The following is a 15,619-nucleotide window of genomic DNA, read 5'->3' on the forward strand; positions in this document are numbered from 1 at the left end:
CCCAAAGACCACAAGACAACACTCATGCTCCTCACATGTTTTATCAACTAGTCATCTGTGTTTTCAAATGATTCAAATGCTAAAATCAAGCGGTTAAAATGAACGTCAGTCTAGTGCATATATTATTTTTCAGCTGATGTAATAAACAGACTTTTGGAAGACGTTTTGGTACTTTCTATAGTTGGTACTTTTTCTTAACTGCAATGTGATCTAGGGTGTACAACATACTTTTAAATAAGTTTTGCTTTGCTTTTAAGGGATCAGCATCACTTTTTTGTGCTGCTTTCAGACGCCTTTAATAGCCATTTAAACTGATAAAGAAAATCAAGAAATGTTCTGCAAATTGCAAGATAAAGAAGATTTAGAAAACGATTTATTTTTTTAAAAAGTATATTGCAGAATCATTGTTATATTTGTAAGCTTTTCCCCCACATAATTCCTGTGTTTGTTGATTTCTTGCTGTTGTTTTTTGTTTGTTTGTTTGTTTTTCACGTTTTTTCTTTTTCTAGAATCAGGAATTTTTTTTGTACTAAAAATAATTTCTTGTTAATTTTTGGGCCTTTTTTTCTTAACTTGCTCATACCAATTATTAATCAATATTGTGTGAAGGGGCATATTTTGAAAGTTATGACACAGCTGTTTCAAGTAGGCCTGTGGACCACATTTGGCCTTCCATCCAGGCTTTGGACATGCCTGTCATAAGGGCTTGTAGCCTACTTATCAGAGTAAGGGGTGGATGGGGTGGGGCTTTTTTTTATCGTGACCCTACAAATATTTTTACTTGAGACTCCCTGAGTGGGGAAATGATCCTCTCCAGATTTTTAAGGAAAACATTTTTTTCAAACCCACTTGCAGGTTTGGGGGCTCTGGGGATATGTAAAATAGGTACAGACCCCTTCCCTAAGCCAACTCAAAAAACCCCAACTTCCTCCCCAGTGCTCAAAATTAGATATACTATATATCATGGCGACTGATCACAACGGATGTCTGAATTTGAATAATAGGAGCGCGAAATTAAATACATAAAACCCACTGACAATATATTACTGCTGAATTGCAAATTGTGTGTGAATCAACGACCATTTAACATCGATCTTTTATTCTTCTGAAATGTGTATCGCTCTATATTCAGAGGGACTTCATTTCCCATGACCACCCACACGCATTGCGTAGTTACCAACGAAACCATGGAAACAGATCAGTCCGTGCAGAGCTTACCACACAGACAGCCCGACCCTCTCTTGTCAGTTTGGCTGGGTCTCAGTGTAGGTGGGACGCTTCTGCTCAGCTATAGCCATTAAATTGCTATAAATATATTCATATATTACTGCGTGTGTAATACGTTGGAGCTATAGCCAACTCGTTTTAGTCGTTGGGTTTGTATTTGGGCAACATTAGCCGGCTAATTTAGCTACTTTGTAAGTAATATTCTTCGAAGACCACTGTGGTTTTCTAGGTTTACAGAGAGCTTAACAGAGGATGCTGGAGTCAATAAAAGTAACAGGTAATGTTTCTGTATTATTTACATGTGACTGTAGGTAGGAGCTCAATTACTTAATGATTTACAACATTATAATAATTGTATTAACGGTAACTTAACAGTATTTACAACGTTGTATAGCCTAGCATTGGTTGTTCTTCTAAGTGATAGCTTAGTCAAAACAAGAAGCTAAATTGAATTATGAGCTCCAGTAAGCTATTATGAAACTAATAAACATATTATTGTTTACGTATGATATTATTTTGTTATATAATCCGTGTTGGTCTTTATAGTGCTTAAACATTTGAAACCTGGCTCTTGGCTACGTTAGTTTTCTTGGGCAGCATTAAGATGCCTTTTTAGTAGTATTTAAATCTTTGAAACCTGAGCAAATTGCTTTGATTTCTTTTGAAAACATGAGGGGAAAAGGCAATGTGCATATTGGCAAGGAATGACAAAAAAAGCAAGAAATAAATAAAAGTTTTTTTAAAAATTGAAAAAAAAATTAGAAATTTGTTTAAAACAAATAGGGAAAAATGTAAAGAGAACTACACAGAATAATATAATTGAATAATATAATTGAAATGATGTTACAGAAATATCTTCATATATTATTTTATCACTTTTTTTAAAGGTAATTTCCATTTTTGTTCTTTACTTTTCCTTTTTTGTTAAATTTCAGGCAATTTTCATGTAACTTTTTTTTTGTAACTACAAATTTTGGGGTCATATCTGTTCCTCATTTCGTTATTTTTATGTTGTTTAAAGAAGTCAGGCCAATTTGCTCAGTTCCTAAATTGTTAACTTATTTTATCCTACAATATGAAATGGAGTTGGAGTTATTTTTCTCCCTTTTAGTTATTTTATATGTGCCAATTTGTGCATTTCGATATACATTTACAGTGTTAACATCTTAAATGATGTCAAAGAAAAAGTCCTCTACTATCATGTTTTTATTGAGAAGGATAAATGCATAATTTAAATATAGAGGGACCTGACCTCTGTGCCCCCGCCACCATCCCCCATTGCAAGAAATCTACACTTGTGTTTGTGAAAAGGCTTGTGTCAGATTTGTCGGGAGATGACTCAGTGCTGACTCATGCTCATTATTGCTAATCATGTGCTTTAAATCAATAGTGCTTTGCTATTTGGATAAATGGTGATGGAGATCATGTGCATTGATTTATTTTGATGTGCAGTTGAACTATGATCAGGTTCAGTTTAGGACTGTGTTTGCTGTCAGAAATTTGATTTCACACTTAACATCAAAGTTTCTTAAATTAACATACCCCCAGTATGCATTAGAAAGGATATTTGTGTTGGTTGCATCATTGCCTCCAGTATAATGTGATAGTAGCTTATTATATCAGGTGAATCTAACTGATGAGATGCCAGCTGATGTGTTAGGTAACAGTATTTGATTTGGTGGCTGAGCAAGCCAATGAAGCTCCAATTTGTCCTTGTCCTTCTTCCAATCAGTACTGTGCTGCCGAGGTCATTAGTTTGCGCTGTCTCTCTGTGGTTGCATGTATTCCGCCTCAGTGCTCCTGTCCGAACAGACAGCCTGCTCTTACTGATGGTGATCCAGGTCACCTTACTGGAAATTGCAAAGCCCTGCACTCTGACTCCTGTGCTTTACTGCCAGTCACTGGAGACAGGAATAATTTCCTCTGTGATAGCAGAATACTGACTCATGAAACTGAGTGAGGTTTACTTGAGTCAGATCACATCATTATTATTCAAATGTAATATCAGCATCCCACAGGACAAATAATTTATGTTTTTACAGTTTCTGGCTATGATAAATGGTATCATTTTAAAGAAATACACTTAGTTTTCTATAAAAATCACCTAAAAATTTTTTTAAAAAGTACTCCTTCCAAACCTGTTTAACTCTTTTATTTTTAAGTTAAAAATCGCCAAAAAGAAAAAAAAATGTTTATGATTTCTAAACAAAGGCAACAAAACTGAAAAAATAAATAAAATTGATTTTTTTTTTTAAATTACACAATAAAATGCCATTTTTTAAAAAAACATGCTACACCTTTGGAGGGTATGTTTTCTTTAAAAATAGCTGTATAGCTTTAAAATAATACAAAATACAGCCATTAAAAGTTGTGTGCACCTACCCTGCTTTATAAATTATTTGAAATGCCTAACTGGCACACATGAAGGGAGTGATGGAGCACAGGGAAAAAATGAAGAAACTTTCTTGATGAACAAATAAACAAAAACATAACCAAAACGTTGTCACACCTCAACATATATTAGAGCTATATTACAGCTACAGAAAATAAATTCACTGTAATGTTACATTAATGTAGTTAAATTTATTATACACAATATATATGATTTTTCCAAAACATTTAATAATTTTTACTAATTCCATGACTTTTCCAGGCCTGAAAAATGTGATTTTGAAATTTCATGACTTTTCCAGGTTTTCCACGACTATGGAAACCCTTTGGTTAACGGAAAAAAGAAAAAAAAAACGCGGGAAAATACATTTACATTGCTTACGGCGCTGTAAAAACACATTATTACATTGTTTACAAGTTGTGGTATCAGGTATCTTTTTTTTCTATCTTGGATTTGGAATAGATCTAATTTTATCAGGCCTTGATAAGAGGATTACTCTATCAAGCTATCTTGAGGCCTGCACGTGAAGGTGATCCTAACAGATTCACTATCCTCCCTCACTGGTCTCTTATCTTACTTCTTTCAGAAAGACTCCACTGGCCAGAAGTAGAAATGTCCAAAAAGTACATCTTAAACTCTGCTGATAAGGCACTGAGTCCAAGCCAAGTATACCTGGAGAAGATTTCTTCCAGTGTCCTCAAAGACCTTTTCAGCACCGCCTCCAGCAGCTACAATGTCCTGCTGCAGGCCGAGGAGGAGGAGAAGAAGAGTCCCAAACAGTCCCCATACAAGAGGCCAAAAACGTCAGTGAAATGTGGCGCCACATTTAGTAGAAGAAACCGCCCAGGGATGGCTCCTAAAAAGTTGCGTGCTCCAGAAGGTGGCGGTAAACCTGCACAGACAAATCGTGTTCTCTCAGGGAACTCCAATCTCTCTAAACCAGCACGAAACATTGCAGTGGTGGGTAGCACCATGGGCCTAACGCCTCGCACAGCTCCACAGCTCAGAAAGATGGGCATCCCCAGCTCCCCTCGCACTAAACTTCCCTCACTGCACAAAGCAGCGCTCACGCGGGAAGTGGAAAACGCAAAGAAGCTCTGCATCCTCACAGCCATCAAGCCATCTAATGTTGAGAAAGAAAAGGCCAAGTTTTTCAAGTCTGACTTCAACTATAATCCTCAGTTTGAGTACAGCAACCCAGTCTCTCCTCTGGTTTTGGCACGGCATAACAACGCCTCAGATCGCTTCCTGACACAAGTAAGAGTTTGTTCGTGTCTGGAACAATTGAATCATCATTGTTATTATTGTTTTTAATTTGTTGAATTCCTAATAATGTGTTTTTGGGCAGTGTTGGGCAGATGCATGATCATTTGGGATGTGTTCACGCCTCGTAACTACTATAGACTTTTTCATTGCTATTCTGTTGCTGTGGAAAGACTTTGGGCCCTGTTCACTTCCTGTCAGCTACCAAGGAGCATACAGCTACTGCAATAACAAATATTCCAACAGGAAATACAAAGGGACCCATTTAGAATATATGTTGTCAAGTCTGACAACATAAACTAAAGCATCTCTGTAGCAGCTAATGTCTAAAGTTGGTGCAGGCCAAAACAGAGCTAAAAGGAGAGAAAGTATTGGACTTCAACTGCAACATCTTGTTAAGTTTGGCCCCCAAGTGACCAGTAATTAAATATCACCGTCAGATCCAGGGGTGTCACAATATCAATTCTAAATCGAAGATCAATGGAAATGAGCGTGCATTTTCAATCATCGAAATCAAAAGCAGGACTGATGATTTTCGCAGTGTTCCACGAGCATCTGTAGCGCTGTATCAGAAGTACTGATTCAATGTACAGTATAATGATGCTGAAAAACAAAGCACATCTTCACAGTAAGTGCAAAAGTCCAATTACTGGCCCAGAGCACTGACATGTTGTTCTTCACATCTACAACAATGTCTATAGTGCCTGAGGCTGGTGCTGAGCTTGCTGGTTTGAGATCAGCAACCTCCACATGCCAGCAGTCAAGCTGGATACTGTGATCAGAGAGACTTGCTGCCAATGCTGTTCAGCCTCAGGCCCGACCAGAGCTGATGCAGTGAGTCTGTTGCCGAAGTGAGAGTGGAAAGTCAGTAGGATGTATTAGTTCAGGATACAAATGCACAAGACTTTGTTTAGCAAACACTGGAGGACTCATTAAAAGCTGCCCCAGTTAGTGTCTTAAATCAACATTAACAGTATGAGTACACGTTTGATGAGCAACAGTGAAGCTGTGGAAGAATCATACACGGTGTTTTCAAAATCAGGAACTCAAATTCCGTCAACTCACTCCACAAATACATGCCAAAGGGTATGAGATCAAATGTGTTTCTAGTAAACAGGAAAACAGTCCAGTGGTGTTCTGTTGCAGGTCCTATTGGTAACACAAGTACACAGACAACAAGACAAAGAAAGAGCGAGTGACTTCAACAGGAAATGGTGTAAAATGATCCAGCGGAGGATGCTCGTGCTTTTTATTCTTTTCTTTTTTTCCCAGGAGTCTGGCCTAGTTTGTCATGTTTTCTTTCTCTATTTTTAAGTTTAAAAGGGGACTGTCACTTGAGTCACATTTATCTTACAGTATGATATTTATTTATGGCATTTGTTGGGGAAATGGAAAACATTAGTACTTATTAGTGTGAGAATTTATGGAAATGTGGAGCAGCTTACAACACGAATTCATATTCAGCATGAATTAATTCAATGTGAAGCAAGACTATAACCATGAGCAGTCAGATGATTAGACAGGTTGTAAGCACTTCATCTAGAAACCACTTTATTTAAAGATAAAACAGATTTTTTTTTGTCAAGAAATGGCTTATCATTATTATTATTATTGTAATCACTCTTGACTGTTGACCTGCCTCCTCAACATCCTTTTTAAGGTTTTTTGGTGCCAAGCATCATCATCTGTCCTTTATTTGTGATGGCCCCACTGTCAATTTATTGTCAGTCGAGATTAATTGGCCAGCTTCTTTTAGATATACACACATCATTATATAAGTTGACTAAGAAACTGCAGAACAGAAATGCCAAACTAGTTTTGAGGTCATTTAGAAAGAGTGTCTTCATGATTTAGTTTGTCCACCAGAAAACACTGACAATTTTATTTTACTACTAAGATGTCCTGCTGTGTCTAGGTCAGTTGGTTTGTTTTTGGTTTTTTTTTTTAAATCTATGTGATCCATATCAAGTTTTTTTTTCTTAAAAAAAAAAAATACTCTCCCCTGATATGTTTTAATGATTTTTTTTAACTCAAAAATCTCAATATCGGTATCATCCTTGGGGATATTGTGTTCTTCGTTTTTTTTGGGGGGGGGGTTGTTGTTTTTTTTGTTTGTTAAATCTGAGACCTAACAGGAGCGTATCAGTTGAAAAAGAGACTGGACCAGGACCAAGTATAGAACCTTGGGAAACCCTATAAGATGAAATGTATATTAGTTGTAATTTCTTCACTTCGTTATTGTACTATTCACCTTTGTTTTTTTTCTTCTTCTTTTTGTTAATGTATCAGTTATTTCCTGGTTGCCAAGTACTGCACATCCAAAGCATCAGTAACAGAAGAGGTCATTAGTTGCAGGCAGCTTATACATTATGAATTTCTCATCACTTGCAGGCAGTGCACATCATGGAGCTTGCTCTGCAGCGATATGGCAGCTATGAGAAGTTTGAGCAGGCCACTGGGGGCAACCTTCTCACCAAAAGTCGCGTCTGGCACAACGTCAAGAAATACATGGAGAAGGAAGGCTGCATGGGGGAGGTAAGAGACGACTCAGGCCTATCTGATAATGGCGATTCATTGATTTCTACATACACTCTCATGGCTTGGCATATTTTATTTTTCACTTGATTCAACACAATGCCACTGTAAGGCATATTACATACAGTGTAAAAGTTGTTCAAATGATGTTTAATTTAAAGCCTGGTATTTTTTGTGGCTGCGCTCTGCAGTCTGTGTCATAGCAGATTTGTACATCATCACTGCAGAGCAGGACACAGCAGGGCATCAAACTGAATGAGCTCCAGGGAAATGTAAGACCTTGTAAAAAGCCACCACTTCACTGAAGTCTTCCCGCAGTTTGCTTGTGCGGAGCTGTGTTTATGTAACCATCAACAAATACATGTTACATCATCAAGTTATTAATGTTCCACTGAACACATTACACCATAAACACACCTTGTGTGTGCTTTATAAAGTCCTAATGGGTTTAGACATACTATATAGAGGATAGAGAATGCAAAGGAGTGATTAGTTTTAAAGGAGAAACCAACCCAAAATCTCACTTGATTTTGCATTTCTGGACCCAGCTAAAGTTGATAGAAGAATGTATTTAAACAATATAAAGCATCAGTGGTTTTCAGTATCTGTGTAGCTACAAGGATCAGTTTTGTCATCTGCCCATGTCTGTGCGGGTCCCTGCCGACATATTTGAGGATGGGGCAGCCTATAGCTCCAACTGGGGAATTTTAAGGAATTAACACAAGTGCCATGACTAACACCGTGCAATAATTTTGCTGATCAATGAGTCTTTTTGTCGTCATTATGTCTGAATAGTGATGTCAAAAAATTTGATTTATCAATACATGTTGATTCTTAATATTTGAAATGGTTATAAAACTCATTTTCTTTTACCAGCTGCACTTACTAGAACTCCTTTTTTGTTAATCTTTACTACAGTCGTTCTGCTGTCCTGTGGTACTAACCAAGAGAAAGGAAGTCGTTGTTCTCATGCTATAGCCTTGTTGTTTTTATCTTTTCAGAAATAGTTTGACTTTTATGCCCTCAATGTCAGTTTTTCCCAGTGGTATTGAAAATGGTACCAATAATCGATTTTTTCAAAGGTACTGCGTCAAAGTTAGAAATTCCATCCATCCATTACGTGATGAGGTTAAAGGATTATACACACAAAAAAATAAGAACCTAAGAATTAACATTGAGCGATTATTCTGTTGATAGATTGTAGTCCAGGTGACAGACGACCTCCTGTCTAGAGCCTCCATGACGGTGGTTAACAGCAGACCCACACTGACCATCAACATCTCCACAGCCCGAGAGCACTGGCTGGAAGGGATGCTGAGGCATGAAATTGGTGGGTACAGTAGCTCCCATACAGGGCTGATGTTTTACAACTAATGTGCAGCTCCTGGAGGCAAATTTGCATTTCCTCAGATGGCGAGGGAATGGCCTGCCCTAGTCCACCATTCTTACCTCTGCTTAGCTTACCTTGACATTTTTAACCTAACCCTAACCAATCCCACTTTGCCCTGAACCAAACCAATCCAACCAATGAAGATAACAAGTACCAGCCAATCAGAGGGATCCTAGGAATCAGAAATTTGCCTCCAGGAGGTCACCCGCAAAATGTAAAATCATTTAAATTTCACTGTAATAAAGTTAATTATAAGACATTAACCTCTCAAATCACAGGTCTAATTTGTCATCCAGAATTCACTCTACTTTAAGACTGTTACTAGTATTGATGCACTGTATTAATAGATTTCATGGATCTAATTATGGTTGCTTGTAATAAAGTTGACTTGATTATGAGCTTAAATATAAGCGTGTAAATAGTCATTGTCTCTGTCCGCCAGGCACACATTATTTCCGTGGCATCAATAACTGCCATCAGCCATGGAGCAACAGCGTGGGCCGGAGGAAGCACAACCTGAAGCCTCTGAACCCCACAGAGGAGGGCCTGGCCAGCATCCACAGTGTCCTGTTCAGGAAAGACCCCACACTGTGGCGTGCTGCCCTGCTCTACTACACTGTCTACCAGGCCAGCCACATGTCCTTCTCCCAGCTCTTCCACAATCTCGGGCGCTTTGTTCAGGACCCCAGCACCCGCTGGGACTACTGCGTCCGAGCCAAGAGGGGTCAAATCGATACAGCACAGCCAGGTCACTAGATAGGGTTTACAATTCAAAGATAGTCTGCAGATATATTCAACTGTTAGCCAATGTTTAATGGTCGTCTTTTCTCACCTCTCACATTGCAGGGTGCTTCAGTAAAGACCAGGTTTACCTGGATGGTATCCTGAAGATCCTGAGATACAGAGACAAGATCAACTTCCCACTGCTGATGGCTCTGGGAAAGGTGAGACAGTTCAACTATCTCCATCTGGTGGTGTTAGTTAATGAGTCTTTTTACTAGATGTTTCAGTGCTGTTGTTGCCAACTTGAATCAAGCTGGTGGCTGCTCCTCTCGGCCACTACTGTCCCATCTTCAATCAGTCACTGGCTGATTCTAAATGTCCACACTCTGGACTTGCAGACCCTTGCAGATTTCTGTCAAATGTATTGTGGTGTGATTAAAAAGTCAGTTTGAGTTCACTTATTTGCAAGTACAGTGAAGTCCTGACATGTATGCTGCATTTTCACCACATAGTGCAACACGGCGTTAATCAACTCGACTTACTTTCTTTTAGTTGTCAATTAGCTAAGTTGTGAACCACACCTGGTACTTCTTTTGGTACCACCTCAGTTGAAATTTCAAGCAAGCTGAGCCAGTACTTAAAGGTGACGTTAAAATACTGTAGACCACTTATTGGCTAGAGATCATGCAAAAACTAGCCAAGCTACCATCAGAGAATGGATGTCAACAGGCGCATCTGCAGCCAATGTGAATGGGATATAAATGAGACCATGCTGTCAGAAAATTCCACAGCAAGCAAACACACTATGTGCTGAAAAACTGTCTAGACCCACTGACTAAGCTAAAGGGTGATCAGCTGTTAAAATGGGTGACGTGCCTCATATTCTAAAACCAGCCACTGGTGATTTGACAAACAGGCGACACCATCAACACTCACTTGAGTTGAGGTGAAATTGGCCAGTTCACACCGCCGCAACTTCTCCCTGCAATGTTCTTGTCTCCCTTGTAAAACAATTTTGTCTTGTCAAAAATGTTTGGTATGGATGGGCTTTACCCTCACTCCTGAACAAATCCCCTTTTCCACCACACAAAACAGCCAACAAAGTGGTAAATACTTATAGCGAACCTTCTGATACCCTCCACTGCCAGGCACTTTATAGAAGAGGTCTATGTTTATACAGCACTTTTCCAGTCTTATCAACCAGTCAAACTGCTTTCCAACACAAATACCATTCATTTGTTGGTGGCCAAGGCTACCATACAAGGTGTTCATCAGATAAACACTCACACGCAAACTCACAGCAAGTTGGGGTTGAGTATCTTTCCCCAAGGACACTTTGACGTGTTGACCGGGGATCAAACCACCGATCCTCCGATTAGTAAATGACCACTCTACTTCCCGAGCCAAAACCACTTCTCTTTTCTGGATGCACTCATTAACAAGAGGCTGCTATTTGAACAGCGTCTTCTAGGATGTCCTCAGCTCCAACATACAGCAGCAATGATGGTTGCTCTGTATCAGAGTAGCAGGTTCAGCCTCATTGTTGTGCTGACACTGTTCTTTAGGAAGTAGCATACATTGTTTATCTGACTTCCCAGTCAGTTATGTTACCATTAAAAGCTCTTTTCCTTCCTTGGAGTTCCTGTTAGTGACATCATGTTTCTTACAATATCTCCTCTCTGCCATGCTTCTACGACACTATAGTAAAGTAACCATTTGTGACATTCAGTCACATGAATTAAAAGTTTACACTTGATGGTTACAGTTCAGATATAGAGTAAAGTGAATGAGAGGGCTGAGCGAGGCTTATATAATAACCTCTCTAACGAGAGGACAGACCATGTTCTTCTGCTTCAGAGGAGCTGAACGCACTAATGATTAAACAAGGTGCACATTCCAGCTGTAGATGTTGGATCTGATGTCAGAAGTAATGTGTTTTTAACAGCACCAGTCATTTTAGGGCAGAATACAGAGCAGCGTCTGACAATCAAGGTTATCACTCATGTTTACATTTTCACTAATTCATTTTATTTTGAATTGAAAGGTGTTACTAGCATCTATCATAAACATTTGCATACCAAAGAGTTTATTTTCAACAGTAAACCAAAATCCAGTGGAAAATTCCCATAGGCCTTTTGACGAGGGAGCCAGGGTGACGTTAGCCTTTAGGTTGGCCTACAGAAAAACGTCATCCCTGGGACACTCTTTGAGTAGCATGTTGTAAATTCTGTTTCTGTTTTTTTTGGGCTCAGGTGTCATTTGAGGACGTGGACCGCCTGAAATCGCTGGCTCAGATGGAGAACGTGCGCATCCCACACTTCATGCAGGACCAGGCGAAGTATGCCGAGCAGCTGGTGAAAATCATGGCGGTCAACGAGCTGACTGATGAAGAGCTCAAAACCATTATTTAAGCCCACTCTACGGCCCCTGCACAAACCTGTTTACACCTGAAGAAAACCTGTCACACCACTGCCAGCCACAACCTGCATGCCTCAACACCACCATCAAGCACGGTAGCAGAGTGTGTGATTTGTGCAGCACGCTGTATTGCATGTAGTGTAGACTTGTGTTAGACAGATACATTAGTTTGATCTCATGTTGGTTTTGAATTAAAAATCTGTTATTGTCATTTCTCCAGTGACACAGTAGGGATCACCTCGAGAATAATTTCTGTGTGTTCTGTGTTTAAGACTGGTTGTAGTTCATTTTCTTTGCCAGTGCCAATACAACACTTGGACTGATGTATTGATACAAACATGAATTTGAAAAGGATTTTCTATAACAATTACCAAGCACTTGGTGCCATTTTTTTACTTTACAATTTCTGATATTAAGTTCAGTTTGTGGTTTGATACCCAGCCTTAGATTTAAGAGGATTTTCATAAAAAGCTTCCCCGCATCTACATAAGCATGGTTTTAAAAGAGAGAGTTTTAATATCCCATGATGACCTAAATTAGAGCCTGACTGATTGTTGATTTTTTTTAGGCTTATATGGACAATTCAGGTTATCTTTGACAGTTAGGCAATAATACACCTATCAGTGTTTTGTCATAAACTATGTAACGTGACTGTTGCTAGTTTACTTCAGACACACCATAAAGGGAAAGTTCACCCCAAAATCAAAAATACATAATTTTCCTCTTACCTGTAGTGCTTTTCAGGTGTGAGGTACTTCGGGTGTGAATTGCTGAGTTTTGGAAATACCCTCTACCCTCTCTCAAATGCAATGGAACTAGATGAAACTCGGCTTATGGTGCCCAAGGCGCCAAAAAAATATACATTTTTAAAACTCAACAACAATGTCTCTTTCCAGAAATCATGACACGGTTACTCAAGATAATCCACAGACCTTGTTGTGAGCAGTTTCACGTAGGAAATATTTTCTTTCCACAGAACTACACCCATCAACTGTATAACTGTGCAGAAGGAAGCGTGCATCTACTGCTGGCTCACCTAGCCTCACTGAGCAAGCTAACGTTACCGCTCAGCCGAGAAGGACGCCATTATTGTTTACATCGAGTGCCACGAGCACAAGCCTCACGTCCCTGAGTAGATATAGGTTTCATTCTGCATGGCAATAAAGTCAGGCTCCTATCTAAATGCTGCCTCAGAGGAGATTTCAACCAGACAGCGACAATCTTAGGGACCACTTGAATGCTTAATTTCTTGAGGACCTGTGCATGAACATAGTTAATTTTAGTAAAAGCCATCAAAAAACTTATTGATCTAGTTCTTATTTAAGGATTCTTTCTGCACCTGTGATCTAAGTGTACTTAACCTAGTGTTTTATATTTGTCTCTTTAGGAAAAAAAAAAACTCATTCCTCTAGATACCACATAGGGTTACTATTTTTGTAGTACGGATGTTTGGCATTAAAAAGGGGAGTTGTTGCTTGAGAGAAAGACAGTAGAAGCAGGATGGTCTTTTTAGAAAGAGATGGACAGATAACGTGTGAGTGCTTCATCAGCGTTGTCACGCAGAGGCCTGCTAATTACAACTGAGCCCGTCAGCATTGTTCCACATTTGCTGAGAGAAGAAACTGTCCCTGAAGCGTGAAAGTCACATGTAATGCGGCTGTATATTTTGAAGGTGAGCTCCTCATTAAACCCTTGTGGCAAGTGCAGTGACTTGAAGCCCTGTTTGACTATTTGCACTTTGTTATCTTCGATCTACCTTTTCAGCTGCACTGATATGAGTAGTTACTAGCGTTGGTGTAATTTATGATATACTTATGTTTTACAAAACAACCCAAATGCCTCGTGGTCTTACTGTGATGAGTTTTTGTGCTGTTAATACAAATAATAATTAATAATTGAGAGCATATATGCTGCTCTGCTCTTCAAAGACCTGTCAAATGGTACAGTTGAATAACATGGCATTCCTGTTTTGTATTTGAATGACTTTTTGTGATATTCATAGATAGAATCTTCAAATAAAGTGGTCTAACTGAAAATGTGTTGTGTGCTTTGTATCTCCCAAATTATTTTTTAAAAAAGTGTCTGTTTCTATGTATGTTGGTGTGCAATGGTGGGGAGACATAAAAAATATTATTCCATAACAAAACTGAAAATGTGTTTAATGATAATTAAATGTGTTAATTTTATGTATTCCCTGTTTTGTTTCAAATTGACGAGAATAAGGCAGTGAGAAACTTGGAAATTAGTAGATTTAGGAAATGTTTTTTAAAAAGCTATGGTAAAATGTCTTTAAAAAAAGACAAAAAAAATTAAATTATTTTTATTTTTATAATTATTTTAATTTCATATTTAATTATTTTACAGAATTATAATTTTTAAGCACTTTTTCCAAGTCTTGCTTGCCTTTAAAAAAAATTAAGGTAATTTTCTTGTAGTTTTTACTTAATTCTTGCTATTTTTTGGGTCATTTCTTCTTTTGTTGCTTCCTATGTTTTTAAAAGAAAAACAAGCCAAATTGCTTGGGTGTCAAAGTGTTAAGACTACAGACAAAATCTGATCAATTCGTCATATAAAAATACAGATGAGCACAGCTTAAAAGATTTTTGACAAATTATCTATCATTACTGTTTGAGTCTGAAAGTTGGCAATAGGGCCTTTAAAATCCCCACCATCTGATTCCACTGTGCTCATTTCATTTATTCTTCTCTAGGATTTTTGAAGGATGAGCACAGTGTAATACCAACTTGATAAAAAAAAACTAAAAAAAAAAAAAGGATTACCCTAATGCGAGTTGATATCAGCGCTCATAATTCTAACAGAATATAGGCTATGTAGCTGGAGCTTTTCTCAGCACAGAGATCAATGAGGACAGTTTGACCCACAATCTAAGTGACCGCAGAAACCAAATCTGTCCCAGCACACACTGCTGGCCTCCCCAAACCCTGTCCAGAGGTGTCACACCTCCCATTCATCAGCGTCTGGTTTCACTGGGAAACTGGAAACCTCTGAGGGCCGAGTGGTGACTGACAGCTACAAGCAGTGACATGTTGCACAATGGGTATCAGTCTACAGTACACAGCAGTCACACATGCAGACAGGCTTCACCCTCCCACCTCTTTACACTTGGCGCTGGTATGTTGAACTCAATGTGCACAAAATGTCATCTGTGAAAATAGTCCTTGATTACAACTCAAAGGTTTTGGCACATGAAAATACACAACGTTTACTGTCTTAATATTTAGATTACAGAACTATCTTTTCTTTCTTGTGTAATATGTATTGTTTTGTTTTTTTTCGGGGGCGAGGGGAGGCTGTGATTTCCATGATTTTGTGAGTGAATAAATTCAACCGTAAACTTAGAGGACTGTCTTGCTCGTCAGATTAGGAAATAGTTGAAGTGGTTACTGTGAAATGCAGCCACGTCCCCACTAGAGGACAGTAGTACATAATGCATTTTCAAGAAGTGATGTACAACTGCAGAAACAATCCAGAGCAATCCTGAAATCCCACATTTCATAGGCAATCACAAACAAAGCAAAGCAGGACACGCATAAAGTATATAATAAATAATGGACTATGAATGTTTATATGAAGAAATATCCTTCTTTCATCCGATCTGTTTCTCAGATACATAAGATAATATTATTGATACAGGCATTCACATACTACAT

The 15,619-nt window shown here is 38.6% G+C and overlaps 1 protein-coding gene across 1 annotated transcript; it reads left to right on the plus strand.

Moving 5' to 3' along the window:
- The first annotated feature begins 1,232 nt into the window (after nt 1-1,232).
- On the plus strand, nt 1,233-13,984 carry matcap2 (microtubule associated tyrosine carboxypeptidase 2). Its single transcript, XM_042506531.2, has 7 exons — nt 1,233-1,504; nt 4,206-4,876; nt 7,274-7,417; nt 8,615-8,747; nt 9,250-9,555; nt 9,654-9,751; nt 11,783-13,984. The coding sequence occupies exons 1-7, from the start codon at nt 1,480-1,482 to the stop codon at nt 11,939-11,941; spliced, it is 1,536 nt and encodes a 511-aa protein (XP_042362465.1). The 5' UTR covers nt 1,233-1,479; the 3' UTR covers nt 11,942-13,984.
- The last annotated feature ends 1,635 nt before the right edge of the window (nt 13,985-15,619 follow it).

This window comes from Plectropomus leopardus, chromosome 17, assembly GCF_026936395.1.
Source record: "Plectropomus leopardus strain MGB_pleo_1.0 chromosome 17, ASM2693639v1, whole genome shotgun sequence".
NCBI classification, from domain to species: domain Eukaryota; kingdom Metazoa; phylum Chordata; class Actinopteri; order Perciformes; family Serranidae; genus Plectropomus; species Plectropomus leopardus.